This window comes from Triticum aestivum, chromosome 7B, assembly GCF_018294505.1.
Source record: "Triticum aestivum cultivar Chinese Spring chromosome 7B, IWGSC CS RefSeq v2.1, whole genome shotgun sequence".
In the NCBI taxonomy this organism is placed as follows: Eukaryota; Viridiplantae; Streptophyta; class Magnoliopsida; order Poales; family Poaceae; genus Triticum; species Triticum aestivum.
This window is the reverse complement of record NC_057813.1, coordinates 759,028,532-759,053,806: the sequence shown is the minus strand read 5'-3', so window position 1 is coordinate 759,053,806 and position 25,275 is coordinate 759,028,532. Positions and strand designations below refer to the sequence as shown.

General features: G+C 43.1%; 2 protein-coding genes and 2 long non-coding RNA genes across 5 annotated transcripts; 1 reads left to right on the top strand and 3 right to left on the bottom strand.

Moving 5' to 3' along the window:
- The first annotated feature begins 4,515 nt into the window (after positions 1-4,515).
- On the top strand, positions 4,516-5,326 carry LOC123161222 (uncharacterized). The gene is made up of 2 exons (XM_044579069.1): positions 4,516-5,152; positions 5,301-5,326. The coding sequence occupies exons 1-2, from the start codon at positions 4,516-4,518 to the stop codon at positions 5,324-5,326; spliced, it is 663 nt and encodes a 220-aa protein (XP_044435004.1).
- A 4,423-nt stretch (positions 5,327-9,749) lies between these two features.
- LOC123159063 (uncharacterized) lies at positions 9,750-12,313 on the bottom strand. 2 transcript variants are annotated; one of them, XR_006479463.1, is made up of 5 exons: positions 12,280-12,313; positions 11,890-11,972; positions 11,272-11,351; positions 10,146-10,197; positions 9,750-9,884 (listed from the first exon to the last, which is right to left on the bottom strand). It is a non-coding gene; the product is annotated as an uncharacterized lncRNA (long non-coding RNA). The 2 variants fall into 2 exon arrangements; XR_006479464.1 differs by lacking the exon at positions 9,750-9,884 and adding an exon at positions 9,951-10,026.
- Positions 12,314-12,315: 2 nt separating this feature from the next.
- LOC123159064 (uncharacterized) lies at positions 12,316-14,028 on the bottom strand. The gene is made up of 3 exons (XR_006479465.1): positions 13,420-14,028; positions 13,230-13,332; positions 12,316-12,359 (listed from the first exon to the last, which is right to left on the bottom strand). It is a non-coding gene; the product is annotated as an uncharacterized lncRNA (long non-coding RNA).
- Positions 14,029-17,422: 3,394 nt separating this feature from the next.
- Positions 17,423-19,446, bottom strand: LOC123158807 (uncharacterized). Its single transcript, XM_044576647.1, has 4 exons — positions 19,324-19,446; positions 19,142-19,213; positions 18,165-18,252; positions 17,423-17,532 (listed from the first exon to the last, which is right to left on the bottom strand). The coding sequence occupies exons 1-4, from the start codon at positions 19,444-19,446 to the stop codon at positions 17,423-17,425; spliced, it is 393 nt and encodes a 130-aa protein (XP_044432582.1).
- Positions 19,447-25,275: the final 5,829 nt, after the last annotated feature.

Genomic DNA, 25,275 nt, shown 5'->3' with positions numbered 1-25,275 from the left:
GTCAGCTGGCCGGACATCTGCAAGCCCTAGGAGCAAGGAGGCCTTGGGATCATGAGCTCGAAGCGCATGAACATCGCCCTCTTATCCCGCTGGCTGTGGCGGATTGCTCAAGGACAAGGAGGCGTCTGGTTAGACATTATCCGGAACAAATACCTTCGTGGCCAGCCTCTCGCCTTCTGCCTTAGATCCGGCGGATCCAAGTTCTGGCAGTCACTCATCCAGCTGCTCCCGGTTCTGCGCCTAGGGACTTCCATCTTAGTTGGATCTGGATTAGCGACCTTGTTCTGGTTTGACTGCTGGGTCGGTGACTCCCCCTTCCCCGCGCGCTTCCCCAACCTCTTCTCCATCGCCATTGATCCTCGGGTCTCGGTAGAGAGGACCCTTATTGACTTAGGGAGCCTCGCCTTCCGGAGACCATTTGGGCCTCTAGAGGCTGCCGCCTGGCAGGAGCTGCTTGACTGCATAGCCCTCCACGAACCTCTAGTTGACGCTGGCCCGGATCTCGTTCGGTGGCGCCTCGAGCCCTCGGGACAGTTATCCACCAAGTCCCTCTATCGGGAAATCGCCCCCTCTGCCGCCCCGCCCCTCCCTCACGGCGATCTGGCCTGTCCGCCTTCCCCTGAAGATCCAGATCTTCATGTGGCAATGGATTCGCGGAAGGCTTCCGTCCGGCATGGAGGTCCATAAGCGCAATGGCCCCGGTACCGGACTTTGCCCACTTTGTGTCGACCCTGAGGACTGGAACCACATCTTCTTCTCTTGCGTGTCCGCCCAATTTATCTGGGGCTGTTTTCGGGAGGTTGCTGGCGGTAATTGGTACCATACCAATTTCCCCGACATGTTCTTGGAGCTCCAGGCTCCCCCCACGCTTTCTCGCCACATTAGGTGGTTGGAGATTGGGACCCTTGCTTGGACCCTTTGGACGGTCCGCAATCGACTAGTGCTTCAACGCATTCCGCTTCGACGTGCTACTGACGCCCTCTTCAAACTGTCTGGCTACTTGCAGCTTTGGCGGCCGCTTAGCCGCCCCCAGGATCGGGACGCCATCTCCACCTTCATCGCCGACCTCCGCTCGATGGCCGTCCGCTTGTCGCCGCCGCTCCCTCCGCCACCTCCCGAGCCGGATTAGGCGCCGTACCTCTTCTCCGGCTCCCTGTTGTTTTTAACTTTTTGGACTTGTTGAGCTGTGCCCTCAGCAGAACCTCTTGTACTATGTGTTGTGTGCCGTGTGTGTGGTGTGAAACTTATTGTGTACTGTTGCTCTGTGACGGTTTGCTTTATATATAAAGCGGGGCAAAAGCTTTTTTCGGCAAATCATTGATCTCTAGCTACATGCATGCTTAGCAGACCGTCGCAAGTTGATGGAGACGCCCTTGTAGTCGATACCGTCCCTTCCCATGTCGGCGCCGCCGCGTCAGCATGCAAGCTAGTATTTTCTTTTCATTTTTCCTATTAGAGATTCCAATATAAACTACATACGGAGCAAAATTAGTGAATCTAGATTCTAAAATATGTTTACATACATCCCTATGTAATTTATATGAAATTTCATCTGTATGACAACTTGGCATCGGTGGCGGTTTCAGATGTGACGTCCAGCTCATCCATATAGGCTCTGTCGCGAGCAGCTAAGGAAACACTTCCTAAGCTCTGGGACGAAGATGGCCATGAAACAATGGTGGTTCTAGAAAGAGGAAGGAGAAATGTAGGTAGGGAAGGATTTTTTGGAGGTAATCAATGAAGGATTGAAATCATCTTGCATATAAAACTTGAAAAGAAATCAAATGAGCCACTTATGAGCGCGTGACTGTCTTGTGGAGGAGGCGTATTTATGTGTTTGCAGGCTGAATGGAGGGTGGAAACAATGTAAAATCATGTCGACAGTCTTACATTTTGATTCGGATGCTCGACCCGGTCAAATCTTGTGGTATTAGAAAGAATCCAAGGGCAAATTAGGAGGTGGGTTGAGTCTTTGGCAACACATAGAATGTAAGTATATTTGGTGCCAGAATGATTGTGCCATATATAGTACTCCCTCCGTCCGTAAATACTTGTCGGAGAAATGAATGTATGTAGACGTATTTTAGTTCTAGATACATCCATTTTTATCAATTTCTCTGACAAGTTTTTTCGGACGGAGGGAGTATATATCTACATGCCTACATTAATTTTATATTGTGTCATTCGGTGTCCCCCAGCCTCTCTTTCCTGTGTTACCACCAAGTGCTGATGAGGGGTTAGTTATTTACTAGCAAAGCGCCTGTGCGTTGCAATGGGAGAGTAAATAACAGACATTCTTAACACAATAACCATAACTCAAGACCCTAATGTGTTCACGTCCTTTATTTTCATATGGCATCATATTTGTGTTGTTGATGGTGGTCTCAGTGCTCACACAACGAAAGCGTGTATGAATGCGGTCAGTTCTAAGGCGTCTCTCTCTCGCGCACACTCACTCGAAATAAAATGAGAAATATGTTATTTTTCCCCGCGAGGTTTTTCACAGGTGTGCATGCGTGGTTATCGATGTTTTCTTTCCTCTCTATCAGTAAGAAAGAAAAACGGATCGTACGTTATAGATTAAGTTCACACTAAAATAATATTTTAAAATTATTGAACAGCTAAAATTAGCATCATATTGAGATTCTACACATTTTTCTAAACAAGTTTCATATATTACATGTTAAAATCGGAGTTACGATTTAAAAGATATTGATAATTTTGTTTTAGATAAACTGCGGATTGATTAATCAAAAAGTTAGGGGGTTTTATGTTAAAACAAAAAAAGATTCGGTTAACTTAAATATAGGCGGCGGGTTGATTACCTGAAACCTCAGGGGTTTTCCGAGAAAATGCAAAAAGACGGTTCGGGAGTGACTTCAATGTGTATCGCGGGTTTATTTATGAAAAATAGAGGGGCTATTTTGCAAAATGTACGAGGGACCACCAGATACTCAATTTGCTTTATTATTAGGTAAAGATTTATTAAGAACGATGCTCTATGCACGAGCTAGGCTTTCATCAAATTGCTTGCAATTTGATAAAAAAACTTGAACATGTGTTGATTTATTAAGAGTGATGCTCAATGCACGATTAGGCTTTCATCCAATTGACTTGCAATTTCAGAAAAAAACATTAACGGTTATTGATTTATTTAGAAGGATGCTCAATGCACGACTAGCTTTCATCCACTTGACTTGCAATTTCATAAAAACATGAACGAATAGTGAACTAATTCGAGGATGCTCGGCAACTACTTCGGGCAAGAATATCTGGCGGGAACAACCGATTAATGAGTAAACAAAGTACACAGTATATATATTAACTCGGAAACAACTGTTGCACTACTTGTTCATAGGAAAGGAACAAAAAGTAGCACACACCTCCGACCTTCTTTGAGGACAAAACACAGAAGAGGGCGGGCAGGGTCGAGGGGTATATATAGTCAAACTTTTAGTACCGGTTGGGGTCTAAACCGGGATTGAAGACGGACCTTTACTCCCGGTTCCAGAAACCAACCGAAACCTGGACAAAAGGTCCCATTTGAACCGGGACCGATGCCAGCCGAGCCCCATCCGGCATCCTAGCTGCTCAAACCGGGACTAATGCTCACATTAGTACTGGTTCATAACGCGGCCTGGACTAATGCTTCGATCAGGCTAGAACGAAAGGCCGATTTTCTACTAGTGGGGTGAGTGTCTTGTGTAAGAGGCATATGGGTGTGTTTAATGGCTGGATCTTATTTTAACTCAAGATCTTGCAGACAATGTTACCTTTTCATTCGGAGGCTGGACCCGGCTGAATCTTGCGGTATTAGAAAGGATCCAAGGGCAGATAGGAGGTGGATTGAGTCTTTGCTAACACATAGAATGTAAATATATTTGGTACAAAAATGATTGTGCCATATACAGTATACAGTTACATGCCTACATTAATTTTATATCGTGTCAGTCGGTGTCTGCTAGCCTCTCTTTCCTGTTACCACCAACTGCTGATGTGGGGTTAGTTATTGATTTATTAAGAACGACACTCTATGCATGACTAGGCATTCATCTAGTTGCTTGCAATTTCATGAAAAACATGAACGGTGTTGATTTGTTAACAGCCACTCTCTATGCACGATTAGGCTTTCATCCAATTGACTTGCAATTTCATAAAATCATGAACGGTTATTGATTTATTAAGAAGGACGCTCTATGCACGATTAGGTTTTGATCTACATGACTTGCAATTTCATAAAAACATGAACTAATAGTGGACAGATTCAAGGATGCTCGGCAACTACTTCGGGCAAGAATGTTATGTCTGGCTAGCACAACCTATAATTGAGTAGACAAAGTACACATTTTATTTAACTCAAAAACAATTGTTGTACTACTTGACAAAGGACCTCAGCTTCACTATATTTTGCATTTTGCATCCTGGAGAACTATAAGTATCCATGCATATGCAGTTCCAATGCCATCCAAAGCAAACACATAAACACACAGAGCACACGAGCCAGACAACCGAGAAATGGCCCAGCGGCAGCAGCAGGACACCGTTATTAGCCACTTCTCCCATCCGTATCCAGGGCACGAGCTCGTGAAGCGGCACTACACTGGGCCGTTCCGCTGCGACATGTGCTGTGAAGACTTGTCCGGCGCAGGATATGGCTGCAGCGCAGGCTGTGACTTTGCCATCCACGACTCTTGTGTAGGCTACTCGCAGACGTTCTCCTCCCCTCAGCATGAAGCGCACCCACTCGTGCTCATCCAGACCCGCCAAGACGCGGCCCTCTTGTGTGACGTCTGCCTGGGGCATTGCGCTCCAGGATCCTTCCTCTACCGTTGCCCACCATGCGGGTTTGACATGCACCCGACCTGTAGGCGGCTGCCCCAGGTTGTGCGCAGTGCGCGGCACACGTACCCGGCGCACGACCTCACACTGGTCGTCGCCGATGGCTGCTGTGTCGCTTGCGACAAAGGCGTGGGGCGGGCATCGTACTACCGTTGCACAACGTGCAATGTGGACTTACACGTCTCGTGTGCAGCGACCACCAGCAACAACATCAGCGCTCATGAAGCTGAAATAGCCCTTCAGGCTGAGATTGTACGATCAAGGATCGCAGCACAGGGTAGACGCGCGGCGCTGGACCTGCTGAGCCCTTCTTGTAAGTTCCTCTTGCATGCCTAGTCTGGGTTGCTGGCTTGCTGCTGCGTCCAAATTTGACTGGCATTATATTTCTCCATAGATTTCAGCATAAATATTGCATTCCGGAAGCATGTTTATAATGTCTCTTTTTTCCATTCACTGTGCAGATACGGTAAGGAGAGAGTACTTCTAGATGTGATACTCCTAACACATCTACTTGGCAAGCCCACACGAATAAAGAGCTTCAACATTTCGTCACAAAATAGCTAGCGTGTATCATATTGAGTGTGTTTATGTTCACAACTTTACATGTATGTTTGTTTTCATTCTCAATTCATATGGTTTTAATACTATGCAGTGTGGAGTGTTCCATTTGTGTATGATATGAAATAAAAAGCAAAGCAAGTATTTATATGAACCGAATTTTTCTAGTCTTGGCCAGCGGCCGGAAAAAATTTGACAATTGAAGTACATTCCACTGCGTTTACCAATCACTGTTTTTGGACCGTCAAGTAGTAAAAAAATTGCAATAGTGTATTTCACCATTAGCATGGAATAATTGAAATCTACAATGCCAGCCCCAAGGACCTCCATCTCATGACCTGAATCAAGTTCCTTCTCTAGATCACCATGATTATTGTTGAAAACCTGAGCAAGTGGCAGAAGATATCGAGCAGTTGGGAATGATATCCATCGCCGAAAGACATAGACGGAGGAAGAAGAGGGCTTATCTGCAAAATAACAAAGGCTTTATGTAAAATATCTGATCGATGTAAAATACGGGACCACGGTTATTAATTGCGATCCAAACCAGAATAAGCTATCAGCTATCAGGACCACAGGACTGCTGCTACTAGCGAGCCGGGATCATCGCCAGGCCCTCGCCATACTTCTGTCGTCACTTTCCCCGGCACCAAGACACCGCATTTCTATTCAATTCACCCTCACTTTAACGTCACAATTTTGGCGGCATTGGTGGTCCACATCAAGAAGCTAACTACTACAAGATCTCTCTCGTCTTTGTACCAGAGCCGGCAAATGGCATTGTTCCGGGATGGAGCATGTTAGGGCACTTGACATGGTTCATGCAATGGATCTCTCTTGGGATGTATGGATAGTGGAGTATTAACTCGTATGTCCGGTTTACCATATCAAGTTCATAGATTTGACGACTTTTGAGTGTTTTCATATCGGAGAACGCTCAAAAGCCCCAAGTCACTACACGGTGTTTATTGTCAACGACGATATTCTATAGTAGACATTCTGCTGGTGTATTTGGGTGATAGGACAAAACAAAATCAAATATCGAGTGACCAAGTTCAACCGCCGTGCTCGCGTCATCATCACCTCCGATCCGCCGAAGAGACACGGCGACGGTGCCCTTATCTGCTCAGTGGTCCGTCGCTACCATTCGTGGCCGCTTGGTTGGATGGGTTGGAACTTCTGGAGAGATTTTGTAGGGGTGAAGGGGGGACAATTAAATTGGTTAGCTGATTTTCTGGAGATTAGGGAGATACGATGCGTATTTTTTTCAAGTGGTTTCCTCTTATCATAAGTTGTGGGTCCACTTTTTGTGCTTATGCAACGAGTGGATCAATTTTACGTATGATGCGATGCGTGAATTTCTCGTTCCAAACCCAAGGCGAGGATTTCTCCCTCAGGCCTTGTTCGTTTAATCCTCCTCCCAAGGGGATTGGAGTGGATTGGAGAGGATTTTGGCTTGTAGGGTATCTAATCCCCCTCAAACCCTGTCATTCCCCTTCAAAAACCACCTCAACCGAACAAGGCCTCAAGTTTCCTCTGCCGCCGACGCTGGGCTGCCTCAAAGCATCAACGACTGTGACGGCCGACGACTTCCGCCACCTCAACGCTGGCGACGCGCACCCTTTCATCTTCCACTCATTCAACCTCAAACTAATCAGCAGCTTCGGTTTGGGCCGCAACAGACTTTGGACAAGTAGCCTGGGCAAGGACGATCTCTTGCAGTGGCTGCCCGCGCTGCCGCACAGGAGGCTAGCTACTGGTTGGCCCAACTTGTGCTGAATGCATGTCATACTCATACACGCACGGGGTTGTGTTGCATGCACCAATCTAATAATCTAAGAATCCCAAGATCTAGAACCGTTCCATTTTTGTGGAAATTTTGGAGTTCTTTTGCAGCCTAAAATTGGTTAATCATAGTACCTAGAACTCATCTAGATGAGATATAATTTGGTCTCATTCACTTTGAAAACAAGAACGGATACAACCCACGTCAGCACACACACATCTTATAGCATCACATATAATGGCTATAAAAGGTGAATGAGACCAAACTATATCTCATCTAGATGAGTTCTAGCAAAACTGTTAATCATGTGATTCGGTGGTGCATAGCGATTCCAGTTGCTATTGTGGGGCATTCTTTTTGTAGTCTGTTTGGGGTACGGCATGCATCTGAATCTAATTTGAGAGCTGCATGTGGTGGTCCTGTAGCTAACTGCCCCCATACCATGGACGTGGCCATCAATGATAAGTTTTATCTCTTTTCTTAAAGCCCTGATCTCTTGAACGTTTCCTGATATGGCGCTGCATGGGGGCATGTCATTTGATTTTCTGTGTGCTGGCTTGCGATGGCAGCCGCACGTCCCTGTTTTTTTTTTACAGAGGTTGCCACGTGCGCGGATGTAGAATTTTCTAGGGGTGCCGTTGTGTTCGTGTTTTGTGGACGCCTCTCTTATAGCTGGTTCTGGTCGTCTCCCGCTGTTTCTCTCCACGTTTCTGATCCTTACAAATGCGTGATTCTCCCAATCGTTTTTCTTAGCGTCTCAGGTTCTGGTCTTCACCCACTACTGGTTCCTGGATTAATGGCTCGCAGGAGTTCCGGGCCGTTCTCCTGGAATCCGTGGGGCAGTTGTTGGTCGTAGACGAGGTCGTTATTGCATGGTGCTCGTGTGGGTGGTTTTCATCCCGTTGGCTCCGCACCGGTGGCATTTTGTTAATCTCTCTTTTGTATTCGATGTATGATTAGGTGTAATTAAGCACGACTTCTGCTTCTTCAACATGTAATTTTCATCTTTTACAACTTGACTATAGCTTATCACATGTCATGCAAGACGCTATGCCTTGGAGAGGATAGATTTTGAAGATCATGAAAGTATGGAAACAAAGTAGTTCAGCTAAGGACCCATCATGGATATGATGTTGCTGTAAATGTATACAATTCTAAGAGCGTATCTCTTTTTGGTTGCCTGAATTGAGAAGCGTTTTGCAAGACGTATGATTTTCATGAGGATATGCTTGTCACCATGGATCTTGGTGATCCTGACATTGACAAAGACAATATGGACATTTGGGTCCTTGTTGATACGCTTCTAATTCTACCGCTATGTGAGTTTCTCAAACATAGTTATTAAGTAATTTATATAGTTTATTTCAAAATAGGCTACCGCTTATTTCCATTGATGGCTTATTTTTATTCTTCAAAGAATGTGCGGAAGATGGCAGATATAACCTACTACACCGATGGCGCAGAATTAACTTATGAGGAGAAAAATCATCGGATCTCGTTTATTAATGATTTTGAGACTTACAATATCTATTATCAAACTCCTGCGCATTATTGTCAAAACGTGCCACAAGTGCACGTGTTAACATCCAACGAGATGGTATGGTAAGATTTATTTACTATTACGACATCCGTGCATATCTTGGATAAATTCTTCTAAAACTAAACTATATTGCTAACTACGAAATTATTACTTTGTTTTTCAACAAAAAATCCCGAAGGATTGTGTGCCTCATCTCATGTTTTCGAAATGTCGCCTTGATGTTATGAGCTTACGGTCAGGTCATCCTACGCATCACTGTTGTTCATATCGGATTTCTAAAACCGATGAAGACATGACAATCGATGATTGGAAAAAAAAATGTATGGTCAATCGTAGGGTGCTACTTGGAAGCAACATTGTGCGAAGCGCAAGAATTTGAGACGGGATAATCTCCATTCTCCATAATGGAGAGTCAGGGCCTATCTTGTTTTATGCTATTTTACCTAAGAGAGGGTAGCGGGTCCTATGAGAGAGGAGAGGTCCTAGGTACAATGTGTTATTACTAGATCGGCAACGCGCCTTGGCGCGAGGGTGCCGGTCCTAACGATATGGTGAAGCAAGAAATTCTCAAGTTAGTAGAAATCCTGGTTTAGCGTACATATTGAAATAGGATAATAAAATAACGAAGAAGAAGAAGAGGAAAAAGAAGAAGAAACATTCATTTCTAATAGAAGACATCATCGAGTTCAACATCATCGTGAGATTGTTCAGTACATTCATGAGACCATGAAAGGTAACCACTTCCATCCAGTTCAGTACCAAGAGGGCGAACATGAGAGAGCAATGTCCTAATCTAAAACAAAGTTTGCAGCACATCCATGCATAAGCAAGGCAACTGCCCAATATAGATTAAAGTTATGCCAAAAACAACTCCGCTACAAAGGTAACATCTAAAAAAGCAGGTTACTAAACACTTACTAATGATTCAATACTAAACATCAAGGTTCATCACACGACATTGGATAACTTCACACCAAATCATACTTTTTGTAAAAAATATACAAATATACTCAGAACAACCTTCCAGGAGCGTTAGTGCATTTCATAAAACAATGATGTAAAGGGGGACATCCACGATACAACATATTTGTTGGCCCTCAAATTTCACTTCTATCTTCATCTATATTGGAATTCCAAAGAGCGGTCTTAGGGACTCGTTCCCTGTCCAGCACCATGCTTCAGCGCTTAGGTCCAAACCATAAAGCAGGTTACAATGATACATAGTCTAGATGGTGTTGAGCAGAAAAAAACCACGATATATTACACAAGAAAGAACATGCCATTCTTGTACATAAGTGAACCCCTAACAAAGCAATGCCCTAGATTACTTAGGTATCATCTTCACACCCCCATGAGACTCCAGGTTGTAGCCTTAAAGATAAATGTAGACAAACCCTGACAAAGAAAGTAACATTTGTGTACCTCTTTCAAATTGGGAGAATCCTGACAGAGAGGCATGAGACCACTGAGAATCCTGACAGAGAGGCATGAGACCATAAATAGTAGTATTGGTAGAAGGAAAATCATATGATATCTAAATGGGAAAAATTAATTATGTATATATGAAATGCTATAAATTCATAATGGTCAGGACAAAAGAGGACCAGCGAGCACAGAAACACGCATCATGTCATTAACATTCAAATGAGAAAAAAAACAGCATGATTTTATCTTGAACACCAAACAATATACACAATGTAAAAGGGCACGATACCAACTCCGTTATAGCTGAACTTATCTAATTAGTAGTAAGAAATTGGATAGTGCACGTGCATGATCACATCTCATCATTCTATATAAGTAGATGGATCAGTTCATAAGCATGAGCGAAAGCTCATTAGTATTCTTACTTATACTCATATGGCGTGCTATTTTTATACTCATAACGCACATTCTTTTTTGGCTTTATCTGTTCACAAGCAGACAAAACATTTCTAGCTGCTTATGCTTATGCTTATCAGTTCTGCCTTCCCATTAACCTCTGGAAGTTTTCAGTTATTATACCTTAATATCAGCAGAATGTATTAAACTAAACCAAATAGTACCTACGGTCCATGATGCATATCATCCAGTGAACCTGCCTAAGCATATAAATTAGTGAAATATTCCGGTGGTCATGTGAGCACACAATAGAAATAGACAATATCGTGGATTATATTTGCATGAGGTATGTCACTGCACACTACGTGTGAACCAATTACCTAGCCAACTTTTGAAAGCGTGTATACAGTAAAAGAAATGGCGATATGCAGAATAATAATGGAAGTATGTTCATAAATCAGTTAACCTTTAACAATATCATCATCTAATTATGCTACAACTATAAAATGTTCATCATTACAAGAAACAACAATTTTTTTTATTGATTAGCACTGAACGGAGACACCAAATTATGATGTAAGATCTTTTCCAAGATGAACATGTAAGGTTGAAATCTAATAAGCCGATGCAGAAGGAAATACCAAAGTAGAACTGGGTAATGGAAAGTATTGTGGCATAGCAAATAATGCAGGCACAACAAAAACTGGGTCGCCGGTTTCTTAGTTACCTTCAAGAGACGCCATATATCGGATAATTGATTCGGAGCGGCCTACATCAGAGCAGTTGGGCATCCACTCTTTAACTGCCCTGTAATATGACAAAATATATTGCCATCTGGTCAGAGCTAATGTTTAATCTAGTTTTAATATTGTGTTGACACTCTTAATTGCGCTCATCACAAAAAAAACGTATTTTGACATTACCTTCCACGACATAGAATTCTTAGGTACCCGATAACTATGATACAGCAAATGAAAAGGAGCGTTTGAAACCAGTTTCTTGTTATTCAGAAGTTACATATTCTAGAAAACTTGCACATCCAGCTTATCTATCAAGTATACAGCTGGATCCACATAATAATAATATGGGACAACTTGGGTGCATGAGTTCTTTCATATGTGTGCAACATCACGTGATCTATGAGTCTGCCATACTTATATCCTACTGATAGAAGATAACTTAACTAATGAAGATGTTGCTAACCAGCACATTCTGAATGCTAAGCTCCTCACCAAAACATTTCAGTAAATTACTATGGGCTTCCATAAAGATATCACTTAACAATGACATACATTAAAGCATTAAGCCGCTACATATTACACCATTAAAGAATTTCTTTCGGCACCTTATTTGCAACTGGTCCTTGAGCAAGATATGGCTTTTCATCTCGTACATGGTGGAAGCCATATACAACTTGACCATCCATCCCTATCCAAAATAAATTGCACACCTTAGCAATGAATCAAGGATCTAACAATTTAAACCGAGCATTTGTTTCTATCATTTTTTCACCTAGAGAAGTGATGCATTGCTACATAAGAATGAAAAGCACAATCTGCGAGGAACTCGCAAAGCCAATAAGTACATACATCATTTTAGAAGGGCACGAACATAATTTTTCTCCATTAGGACTTTTGCAATTTATTAGGAAGAATTTGTTTAAGGAGATCCATTTGGCAAGCACAGGTTGATCATGATGCAACAGAGAACATTCACCATGTAAAATCAAGATTACCTGAGACTGTGTTGTGGACCAGCCAAACCATTCATTGTCACTGCAAAAGAAAGGTAAGGATCCAACAGAGCAGTTCCAGCCTGTGATAAAATAAATACCATTAGTGCTAGATAAAAAGGTTAGTGCGTGTAGGGGGTATAAACAGGAAACAATTAAACAACCAATGCACACTGAGCTAGTAGGATCAAGCAACGACACAAATAATTGAAGGCCAACCAGTCTCTCTAAATTAGCAGACCACAAAGTTGCTCCACCTCAAAAAGGATACAACTTGCACAACTACAAATTAGGCGTCTAAATTATGCTATTTTCCATTACAACAATGATGCGTCGCACGGGCACCAGTACCTTCACTGCCCAGGCAACATCATAATTATATTGGTAAACATTTGTTATCATATTTTATCTCTAGTTCTTGCTCCCATAAGTTGTGGGGCGGGAGGCTCGCCTTATTACGTTGCTAGGGCAGGCAGCAGTTGCAGGCTTGCAGGAGGATGTCGGAGACATGATCCTCCCATCGCAGTCACTTATGGGAGACGGAACGTGCCATCCAGGTCTCCTCTTCCTCCCCCATATCTATGTTGGTGTTGCTTGGGCAAGTAGTGATCTAAACACTCTTATATTTCTGTACAGAGGGAGTACATGGTTATAGTTTCAGTTTTCTACATGGAACAACAAGGGGTGGTTCTATGACATGTTTTTTTGCTTGCTGTTTATAATGTCCAGTTTAGTTTGTAAATCCTAATAATTTCTCAAGTAGTGCAAATCGGTGTCGAACCATCAAATTAAACTGATGTTTTGTCAGTGAGAAACAACTTACTATTTGTAATGTTGTTATGATTTTTCTTTTAGTAAAACACTGCAAGGAGATTCGTATTCAGTCTAGCTGCTTGCCCCCCTGCTTGAAGTGCATAAAGATGACCACGAGCACATTAAAGAAAGAGAGTTACCTAGCCCACCACCAGAGGCACAGGAGCATCCAAAGGTCCGCTCCATCAGAAAGCAGTGGCAGGCAGGGAAAGCCGACGCCGACGAGGAGCCCACCCAGCCTGCCTGCGTGAGGAAGAAACCAAGCGCATGCATGAGAGGGAAGGTAAGTGAGAGGGGGAAGAGCAAACTGAAGCAAATATGGGTACCAACCTTGACCTTGAGGAGGAACATCGCTGGCAGTTGGAGCGGATCAGAGCAGCGGCCTCCATAGCAAGCAGAAGCATGCGTCACTCGATTTGGAAGCAGTCGAGCAGGAGCAGATGTGGATTCGTCTCCCGGCGCGCGAGCATCTCTTGACGGATGCACGACGACGACGAAGCCGAGGATGGATCGACCTCCTCACTCCTCCTACCAAGTCCGGAGGAGCAACGACCATGCCGCAGACAGCTCGGCATCCTCACCATCTCCGCGGCCCGCGCTCAGTCAAGAGCATGTTCCTTTTCTTGTCCCAGCCCAGACAATTTGATCTAGGAACCCTGTTTAAAAAATAAAAATAGGAATTGTACTGCCTTGACAGTTGATGAATAGATCAGAAATTTTCTCGCCAAAAAAAACAATAATCAAACTGAAGATGGAACGAAACAACACTTGCGCACCAGACTTGTACAATAACTGGAGACTAAGTTGTTGTAAGAAAGTGAGAAAATATATCTGTCAAAAAACAACCCACAACTTAATAAGCAGTCAAGTATGTCTCTAGAAAGAGGCCATACTGCCACACTTACAGGGCTCTGTTCTTCACAAACATGCAATTGATTATCATATTCTAATAGAACTGTTATACTTTGAGACAACCAGATAGAGCAAACTCGTATACTTGGTAATAATAAAAATCTAACACAACAAAATTTCTCTATTTGAATATGTTCTTTCCTAAATATATGTCATCATAAAACAACATATCTGTTATAACCAGTTATACAATAAGTACCCTAAATATAAATAGCATCATTAGATAGTGAACCTTTGAACTATATGGTGAGAGCAGCCATGAGCCATCTCCTCGATTTTTCAAGTTCTGCTATCGTTAGTGCTTGTTCTACTGAGTTTGGGCACATACGTTGACACTCTCCGGAGCTACTCAGCTGTTGCAAATAACACCAAGGGAGACACAATCCTTTATGAAGCCTTAGTCATGGTATACTGTAATCTTTTATTTAAGAAAAATGCCCATTATGGGTGATTTCATTAAGAATATTAACAGGTTACATCATATGCCAATGAGTTCAATACATAGAAGGACACAAGGGAGATGAAGCACAACATGTATTTAGTATAGGTAGCATGCCTGCTAATTTAGCTCCCTACCAATGCACTGGCTTTGCTTCTGTGGAATTGTCTTCTTCTCTAATTACCAAAACTGTTGGTCAGCTGCTATTAAATGGTCAATAATATCGTCCGGCTGGATGAGACATCTCTCACCTATGATGACTCATTTGTGAGATACTCTTGAGAACCCGAGTGAACAGAGCTAGATGCTTTGATCTTGGATGTGGACTCCAAGTATACTAATTAAGAATGCAAATAAGGGAGACATCATAGAAGCAAGTTGTAAGAAAATCATGCTTATTTGCAAGTTAAGATATGTTCAGGTTAAACCACACACTGGGATATCTTAGGGCGATTTGCGTTTTAAATGTACTTTTAGGCTACCTACATGTTTGGTTCTGCATATAAATGAAGATCGCGGCACAAAAAAATTAATAAAGAATACACTATTTGTCACTATCTAAGCAGGTGACCAAGAATTTCAAAGGAATTAACCGTATGACAGTAAATTAAATAGTCACCATTACTCATTATTTAGCTTAAAATCATTACTATTCCATTTTGTGGAAATTCAAAAAAGAAAAATAATTTTACCAGAACTAAAAGTTACTTTAAATCATTAGTTACCACTATTAATGATATGAAATTCCCTCATTTGAAACTGAAACACTAACATACATGTTGTGTGCTGCCCTTTGTTCAAGCATGGGTAAGGAACAAAGTCTTACTTGGATTCTGCAGAAGCTACCTTATATCCTTCCACTTCCTCTCATTTCTTCACTACCAGAAAAATGAGCCTGTCAACATTACAGGATAAAGAAAAATATGTACATCCGTGAAGCAAGCTCATGTAAAATTAGGTAGCAAGGCATGTGAACAAAAGATAGATTAACCTGTATTTCTGCAAGCCTCAACAAAAGGATTGAACAGTAAAATTTGCTTCTTGGATCAGAACATACACACAATCGGTGATCAATGGATTCCAAACTGGTAAAATAGAAAACGATATGGAAGTTCTTAATTCAGTGAATTTTTATATTTTTACATTTTAATACTTGACAATTCAGGAGGTAAAAACAATAGCAGGATGTTCCTTGAAACAATAAGAATAAACATGACTTGATTTGAAGATGAATCTCGTTTTCTACACAACTTATGGGGTAACTCATAGCTGCATTTTGGTTTCAAGTTTAGCAGTGCTAATTGTCGCTAGCGCACTAAAATCAGGCTAGAGATACCACAATATCAGCAGCAAGGATCAAAAAAAGTTCTAACAACTTTGAATAGCAACCAGGCATAGGCAAAACAATAGTTCTAAGAACAAAGAAAATACATACCAAAGTAAAAAATAGGGTGTCATCAAGAATGCCTAATTGTTCAAGTATACATTATGGGCTGGGCTCATGACCAATCACACATAGAGCATAAATACAAATTTGAGTTGATTCATTTAAACACGGGATCAGGATAATACAAAAAGAAGCAGACTGACAACATACTTATATACCTAGATAGACCCACCCTAACCACCCTGCCACTGACTCACTACTCGCCTTTTAGCACCTATATATCAAACAAAAGAATGGAAACCTCCTCTGCACCTATGTTGTTGCAGAGAATTAAAACAAGCCATTCAACTGATAACTTGCTGGGAGCGAGTCAAAGTGCAACTTCAAGGACCAATAACACACAATAAAAGATCAAGAACAACTTATATGCAATAAAGGTGTGAGAGAGAAGAAATCTTTACATAAGACGGCTATAAACACCGGAGCATAAATAAGCAACACCTTTAACTACAAATAAAAAGGATTCGGGGTTCAATGCATGGTGGGCTCAGATTCGCCTTTTCTCGATCATATGACCTACCCCCGTCATCTCTTATCACCAGATCAATCTGTTTATAGAGTGGAGCTGCCCTGGTTATCACTCAACAAGAATGACCATCCAAGGACAGAACAATAAGTATCACAAGATCAAAAAGGATTCTAGAGACAAGAGGGAGGATCCAACTTGATACCCACAGGTGTCTTGATTGCTCAAAGGCACATTTATTTCAGCCATGGTTAATCATCATTGCCCTAGCAAGAATGGCCTCCGACCGGTGGGGCACGTGACTGGACGCACAGGCCATGCCCGCACACACGGTCGCTGACGGCACACAAAGGGCCCCACACGCCAGCGATCACGGGTCGAATAGACCGAGTGAGCGACGCTGCGAGCCAAACGAGCTAACCCATCGATACAGCACCGGGTTTCGATCCGGCGACCGGGATCGATCCAGAGCAAGATCCAACGACCAGAATAGCATCAGGAAAATGATCGGACGGCCAGGAAGCCCAAATCGCTTAGGGGCCGAGGTTTTCGATCGGTCTCATGTTTCTGGATGTTCTTACAAGGGTGAAACTGCCCTGGTTATCACTCATCAGAAATGACCATCCAAGGACAGAGCCGCTAAAATAAGAACATGATCAAAACGGCAAAGAAACGAGGGGGTATCCAACTTAATACCCACAAGTGCCTCGATTGCTTGAGAGCATGCTTATATCAGCCATAATCGATCATCATAGCCCTCACTATGTCCCATACAGTAGCCGAAGCAGAGGAGCAGGAGGAAGATGCAACTCACAGAGGGAGGTTGTAGCCGAGGCAGTACTCAGTGGGTGCCAGAGCTGCGGTTGAACGACGTCCAACCGGCAAGGAACCACTTCCTACACTCCTGAACCGTCATAAAAAGAAGCAGGAGCTCATCATTTCCCATTGCTCCTAAAAAAATCAGCCATAACCGATCATCATAGCCCTGACTATGACCCATACAGTAGCCGAAGCAGAGGAGCAGGAGGAAGATGCAACTCACCGAGGGAGGTTGTAGCCGAGGCAGTACTCAGTGGGTGCGAGAGCTGCGGTTGAACGACGTCCAACCGGCGAGGAACCACTTCCTACACTCCTGAACCGGCATAAAAAGAAGCAGGAACTCATCATTTCCCATTGCTCCTGAAAAAATTGTAAAACAAACAAAAATTAATGCTTTGTGATTGACCAGCAAAAATTAGAAAACTAATTCTTTTAACCGAAGGTTCTCTGAACCCAAATCTTTTCTTCATAAACATGGAGAAACTCTCATCAACAGAGTAAGCTTGCGACATATAAAAATATATTATAAGAAAGAACACCAGATAGAAGCTAACAAAATTAAGTTTAGAATATACCCTAGCAAATCAATAACTGTACAAAAATATTGTGGGCCAAATGGAATTCATATAGGCCACTAACTAAACTGAGAGGAACCAAACTTTTATATTTTGACCATTTTTCCACATTAGTCTGAAGCTCTTGTTATTTTATTTATCCAAATTAAGACTGTCATTATTTAAACCGGATATTCTTAAAGCCTCTATCTGATTTAAGAGCAGAAGATAAAATTAGATGGCAAAAACATGCATGGACTGAACTCTTCAGCAAAATAATATATGTCTATTCAAAGCTATATGTTTCCAGATTGTTTAGAATTATTTTAACTGCTTTTGACATCTTTGTGCTTGCTTGGCAGCCTCAACATCACTGGCTGAGTCTGGTAATGACAGTAGGCAAGTCTGGTAATGACAAAAAACCCGTAATATAGTTACCGTGATTGTAAGTGGCATGGGTCTGTGTTGTATAGGCAGCCTCAACATCACTGGCTGGAGCCTGGCCTTCTTGTTTAACTGTGAGCCTCTGCAGATAAGTAACAACAGATTAAATGGATTCGAGCGAGTGTGTCTTTGCTGGAATGGCCAGACGGAAAGATGTTCATTTCCTCTCAGATATACCCAGCGACATGAGCCACATGGCCATAGTCATAGTTGTGTTATTAAAAAACTGCATGTTTTTCTATATACAAACAAAACAGTCAGACTACCCAGCCAACTTTCATCTGCAGAACCAATTTTCACAGTCAATTGGAGATAACGAATCTAAATGCTGCCAAAGGAAAGGAAAGAAAAACGTTGAATGTTGGTCTATACTCAATGAAAAAATTCCTATCCTATGCATCAAATAACATATACTTCTTTATAAGAATTGAGATGCAAGTCATATCACTTCCTATGAAGTTCCTGTTTCCATCCCTATCCTATGATCAAAGGAGGCCTATATTTGCAAACCTTATATACTTAAAAAGTCCATGTAAGTATTTTTTTTAATAATTTTATTTGGAATAGTCTTTCCAAGCTGTTCAGCAGAGACCTGGACAAGTTTCGACAACACACAACTCAAGAGACGATATAACGAGCGAAGAATGATTCAATTTCCAAGCACGAGCTTATGCGATCACATTTAGCGCATAGTGTGCGTGCATTTGGCCTGGGGCATCTACTAACTAAAATTACTAACCACAAGCAGCCTTTAAGTTCAGTCTTAGACAAGGCAAAGATGCACGATAACTGTAATTTTACAGTATAAATCCCTACGTGCACAGTGCACTTGCATTCTAGGTTCTGGCTGCCGTTCTTTTCCCTCGAGCAATTACTATTGTGGAAGATCTAATCTAGAGTATCACTTACTAAAGGAGCAGATATATTTATACCTCATTTCTGAAGCCAGCAAACGTGGAAAGGAAGCTTACCTTGTTCTCGAGCACAGCCCCGTTTGGGATTTCCAACGTGACTCCAGCCTTGGCTGCGATGGTCATGTTGCCCTGCAGATGGGATGAGCAGATTTGATCAGCATTAGGTCCATTTGTACACAGAACTAACCACAGCAAAAGGAGAAACGGATATGCTTTACAAAATAGGAAAGAAAGTATACCTGACGTTGAGGGACGCGGCGGCTGGAGCGCGAGGAGTCGCCGTACGGCGGGTTGGGGTTGGCCTCCTGCTCGACGGCGCGGGAGATGAGGGCCTGCGCGCGGTCCAGCAGCGCGTCCTCCATCTCCTTGTCCGCCTCGTCCTCCTCTGGCTCGGCGGCGGCGGCGGCGAGGTTGGCCGCCGGCTGCTTGGGCTCCATCAGCGCGGGCGGGCTCAAGCCTCGAGGCAGCAAGGGTGGGCGGGCGCGCGATCTAGGGTTAGGGTTGAGTGCGGGAGCTGCCTTTGGGGACGGGGAGGGGAAGGTGCTCCTCGGCGACTCGAGCAGAAGGGATCTCGTGGGGAGGAGGAGGCTCATAGGAGCGGTGGCGGATGAGGCCGGAGAGAGCGACGAGGGAGGAGAGCGGCGGCGCGAGGGAAGGGGAGGAAGGGAACGAGGGCTACAGAAGAGATCGAGAGAGGGAAAGGAGGGGAATCGAGCTAGGTCTCTCCCACGGTAGCGGGCGCCTCTTCTATAGGCAGGAGGGAAATGACCAAAATACCCCCGGCGGGGCACCAAAATAACGCGCGGTGGTACGTCCGGGCGGGTCACCGCTCATAGGGAAATATATCCGACGGCTGTAGACGATGTGATAAATATCGTACGGCCCAGACGATCCAGCGGCGAGATCGGACGGCCCAAACGACATCAAGAAAACGATCGGACGGCCGAGAAGCTCTAATCGCTGAGGAGCCTCCTGCATCCACTCCTCTCTTATTTCTGGATGTGCTACAATGTGTTAGAGTTGATTATGATGATGAGGAGGAGTTGTGATTATGACTAGTGACCAACTTGCTATATGATGTCCCATTGATGAAAATGATGATCATGAGGAGTTGTTATATGAAAATGATGCATTATGATGATAAGTTTCTAATGATATGATAATGACGATGATGATTTATTATACCATTGGGTGAAAGAAACTAATCCATGGTTCTTTCACCCAGTGATGTAATAACTCATTATGATGTAAAAACAATCTCTAAATTGCTACTATATGAAAACTTGTATAATGGCGTATAAATACGATATAAACAGAGAAATAAATAGAATACGTAATAATAGTAGTAGCGCGGGCACAAAGGCGCGCTGCTAGTATTTACTAGTAGCGCTTTCTATAAAACGTGCTACTACTAAGTACGTAGCGTGTGTAGACCAACACAATAAATTGTGTATAATGGTGTATAAACGCGCAACTAGTATGTCGTATAATGGTGTATGAATATGACATAAATTGCTAAATATGCCAGTGACCTCACGAACGACGACGATGATGATAACCAAGCACGTGTGTGCTACGTCTTGAGCTTGCGTTGGTTTTCCTCGAAGAGGAGAGAGTAATGCAGCAAGTGTAGCGTAAGTATTTTCATCAGTTTTGAGAACCAAGGTATCAATCCAGTAGGAGGCTCCTCAAAAGTCCCACGCACCTACACAAACAAACTGAGAACTCGCAACCAACGCAATAAAGGGGTTGTCAATCCCTTCAAGGCCACTTGCGAAAGTGAGATCTGATAGAGATAGTATGATAAGATAAATATATTTTTGGTATTTTATAATATAGATGCAAAAAGGAAATATGCAAATAAAAGTAGAATGAAAGCAAATATGATAAGAGATAGACCCGGGGGCCATAGGTTTCACTAGAAGCTTCTCTCGAGATAGCATAAGTATTACGGTGGGTGAACAAATTACTGTCGAGCAATTGATAGAAAAGCGCATAGTTATGAGATTATCCAGGCATGATCATGTATATAGGCATCATGTCCATAACAAGTAGACCGACTCCTGCTTCATCTACTACTATTACTCCACACATCGACCGACTCCTGCCTGCATCTAGAGTATTAAGTTCATAAGAACAGAGTAACACATTAAGCAAGATGACATGATGTGGAGGGATACACTCATGCAATATGATATAAACCCCATCTTGTTATCCTCGATGGCAACAATACAGTACGTGTCTTTCAACCCTTTCTGTCATTGGATAAGAACACCGCAAGATTGAACCCAAAGCTAAACACTTCTCCCATGGCAAGAAAGATCAATCTAGTAGGCCAAACCAAACTGATAATTCGAAGAGACTTGCAAAGATAACTCAATCATACATAAAAGAATTCAGAGAAGATTCAAATATTATTCATAGACAAACTTGATCATAAACCCACAATTCATCGGATCTCGACAAACACACCGCAAAAAGAGATTACATTGAATAGATCTCCACAAGAGAAGGGGAGAACATTGTATTGAGATCCAAAAAGAGAGAAGAAGTCATATTGCTAATAACTATGGACCCGTAGGTCTGTGGTAAACTACTCACAACTCATTGTAGCGGCAAGGATGTTGATGTAGAAGCCCTCCGTGGTCCATTCCCCCTCCGGCAGAGTGCCGACGAAGGCTCCAAGATGAGATCTCGCGGCTACAGAAGGTTACGGCGGTGGAAATTGTATTTCGTGGTGCTCCTGAATGTTTTCGGGGTACGTAGGTATATATAGGAGGAAGAAGTACGTCGGTGGCCGCCCAAGGGACCCACGAGATAGGGGGCGTGCCCGACAGGTGTGGGGGCGTATCTCGTGGGGTCCTCGGAAGCTTCTTGACTTGCACTCCAAACTCTCTGGATCACGTTCGTTCCAAAAATCACGCTCCCGAAGGTTTCATTCCGTTTGGACTCCGTTTGATATTCCTTTTCTTTGAAATACTGAAATAGGCAAAAAAAAACAGCAATATGGGTTGGGCCTCCGGTTAGTAGGTTAGTCCCAAAAATGATATAAATGTGTAAAATAAAGCCCATAAACATCCAAAAAGGGTAATATAATAGCATGGAACAATAAAAAATTATAGATACCTTGGAGACGTATCAGCGTGCAGGGGAATCGGAGTACACCGATGCGTAAGAGTTCTTGTAGATTGATTACAACCGAAGTACTCGTGTTTTGTTGTTGAAATACTCATGCAGATTGAGCATAGACAATTGCTTGAGTGGTGTCATTTTTGAAGATTACAACTGAATTTCGTTATTATTCATAGTTCTTGATCATGATTCAATTTTTGGGAAAGTTTTCTCCTTATCTTTTTGATGCTCCAACTAACAACCTGGGAGGGTCGGGTGCCTGGCGGTGGGAGCAACGGCGATGGAAATCTAGGCCTGGCCTTGGAAGCCGCAGTGACTGCGGGGCTTCACTTCCATGACCACCGCCGAGTACGTTGCCTGCAACATCGACACCATCCGTATCCCGACCATCATCGTAGGTGCCCGCTTCTCGACGTTAGCGGAGAATGGCGGGTGCAGTCTGGGAGCTCTTAGGCAGTGCCTTTAGCGCCAACATTGGATTAGGTCGGGCCCCCGTTGGATTGGGCGAATCGCGCATCTTTAGGGATGAACCCACAACCTTTGGGTTTCATGTACGGATCACCTACTGTCAGGTTCTGGTCCATGGGTTGCAGTGGCGCTGGGAGGAACTGCCTCATGACGCTCCGAGAACTCATCACTCGGCATGTTAAGCAGCGGCCTAAAACATCTTCAAGTTAATGAATCTGTAAGGTATAGCAATAATACTGTCACACACCTCTACAATTACTTAATAGTGAATCATGTGGTTGGCACAATACACCACTACAGTTTTGCAAGAAGTTATGCTAGCTAAGTCATGGCATGTTGTTCCTGTTGCTGATAACATGTGTGTGCTGATAATAACTTGGATGTCATGCATCATAATGACATTCTAGCGGTAGGTGCTTCCCTCTGATAGCTTTGATATTCTGCTTACTGACTTAACTTCCAAGAACCAGATAAGCAAGTCATTTTATCATGCAGTGGCGGTGCCAGGAATTCATTCATGTGTAGTCAATTCAAACTTGTGTAGTCATATGTATCTATTTATGATTTTTTTTCTGCATGATATATACTTATTGTATGATCCTTTTGCCAAAAAGTTGTGTAGTCAATTGACCGCACAGCTCATGCAGCTCAACCCGACCGTAATTGAAGGCTATAGCTCTGTATTCTCATCAGCTCTTCACCATATTTAATCTGTTAATTCGTCAGCACTTTACTACCACATATTTTGTTTCGATATTCTATAGTGCCAGGATTAATTTACGCAGATTCGGAAGTTACTTTAGTAATTTATAGGTGGTCTAATACTTCCTCTATGTAACATAATACAAGAGTGTCGACAAATTATATTTGTGTTTTCTCTTTATCTTTGCTCTGTCTTACTGCACATAGCTGCCTCGGTTCATAGGTAGCTACATTTACATCATAAAGTATTGAATTCAGGTTAATAAAAGAAGGCCTTATAGTCCAAGACATTATTGTATTTTTCATGAGAATCATCGTCAAGTTGCATTTTTTCCCTTGTGGATATTAGGAACAGCTCAATGCCTTTTGTAAGACATGGGCAAGTAACTTAATCTCTGGATAACCTTTAGGTCTATCTACTTCTTTTCTATACATGTGAAACATAAAATTTAATCTCTGGAGTAACCTTTAGGCGTAATTCCTTCTTTAGTTGTTCAAATTGGTATTTGCTATAGGGTTGTTTAGAATAACCAAGCATAGCAAAAGCAGTAAGTGAAAAGTAAAACTACGTGAGCATGTAGTGTATAAATGGTGTGACTACGGGTCAATTGAATAAAGCAAAGATCAGTTCATCATGGATAATTGTGTTATAGTAGATACATATTGTTGGAAACATGCCACATGTGTGCCTTTGCACCCAACTACAAACTGATAATATAGAATTAGTCACAGTGCAGCAATTTAGATTGATACCTTAGCCATATTATACTTGATTATGCAGTTTGGAAGGCAGAATCCTCTCCCTCCCTCGTCGCGCCCGTGGGAGACGGGGAGGATCCCCAGCTGCCAACGCCCCCAGCTCCCTTCCCGGTCCTCCTCCTCCTCGCCGCCACCAGGGGACGCGGCTGGGCAAAGCCCAGCTGGAGTCGGCGGCGGCGGGTCCTCTCGCCTCCTCGCGCAGGGGCACCGGTGCGGGCCGGCGCTGGGTCGGGACTCTGCGCGGTTGTAGGGTGCGGTGGCGCAGCAGAGGCCTCTCTGGTGGTGGCGCTTGGGGCTTTGGGCGGCGTGGCTGGCTGCGCAGTGGGGGGGGGGGTGCCTGTGGCTGTGGCGGTCGTAGATCTGGCGGTTGGCGGCGGCGGGCGACGTGGGCTGCGGGCGGTGTGGGTCGGTGGCGGTGGCTGCAGGTAGAGGCTGTGGGCGGTGGCTGCAAGAAGAAGAAGAAGAAGAAGAAGAAGAAGAAGAAGAAGAAGAAGAAGAAGAAGAAGAAGAAGAAGAAGAAGACCAGCGCGGCCAGTGCGATAGAAATTTCCTTGTTGATGGTAGGCGATTCAGCATCAAGCTGGATGAGACTTTCGAATTCGATACAGTAAGTCACAACGACAAAGTCTGTTTTCGTAATTAAGCATAAGTTATATATGCTTCATTTGCCTGACTTATAATTTTTAATTTTCACTATTCTACTAGCGCATCCCGTGCCATGCAAGAATTTTTTTCTTGGATAAGATAGGTTTCAAAGATATGGAAACTATGGAGGTAAAGAGAGCTTACCTGAAAACTAAGCATGATGGTTATACTTTCAACGTCAAAGTATATAATACACACACGTACACATATTTTGAATGCAAAACTTGGCAAGCACTATGCAAGGCTTATGCATTTGAGCCTGGTATGGTTATCACCTTTGATATTCGTCCGGAAGATGATATTGAAGGTAATAGAGACATATGGGTCGATGTGCAGACGCCTCCAATTCTACCATTATGTGAGTTCTTCTCATCTATATTTTTGTCTTTGATATTGCTTATTCAAAAATAACTGACAACTAATTTCTATTGACAGCTTATCTCCATTCAACCAAACCTGACCGGCGCTTGGTAGACAGGACCTAC

Excerpts from the sequence above, each read along its gene's own strand:
- LOC123161222 (XM_044579069.1), top strand. The coding sequence starts at position 4,516 with ATGGCCCAGCGGCAGCAGCAGGACACCGTTATTAGCCACTTCTCCCAT. Across the intron at positions 5,153-5,300 it reads GGACCTGCTGAGCCCTTCTT|ATACGGTAAGGAGAGAGTAC; the intron begins GTAAGTTCCTCT and ends TTCACTGTGCAG.
- LOC123158807 (XM_044576647.1), bottom strand. The coding sequence starts at position 19,446 with ATGGAGGACGCGCTGCTGGACCGCGCGCAGGCCCTCATCTCCCGCGCC. Across the intron at positions 19,214-19,323 it reads GCCGCGTCCCTCAACGTCAG|GGCAACATGACCATCGCAGC; the intron begins GTATACTTTCTT and ends TCCCATCTGCAG. Across the intron at positions 17,533-18,164 it reads CCATGCCACTTACAATCACG|GAGCAATGGGAAATGATGAG; the intron begins GTAACTATATTA and ends CAATTTTTTCAG.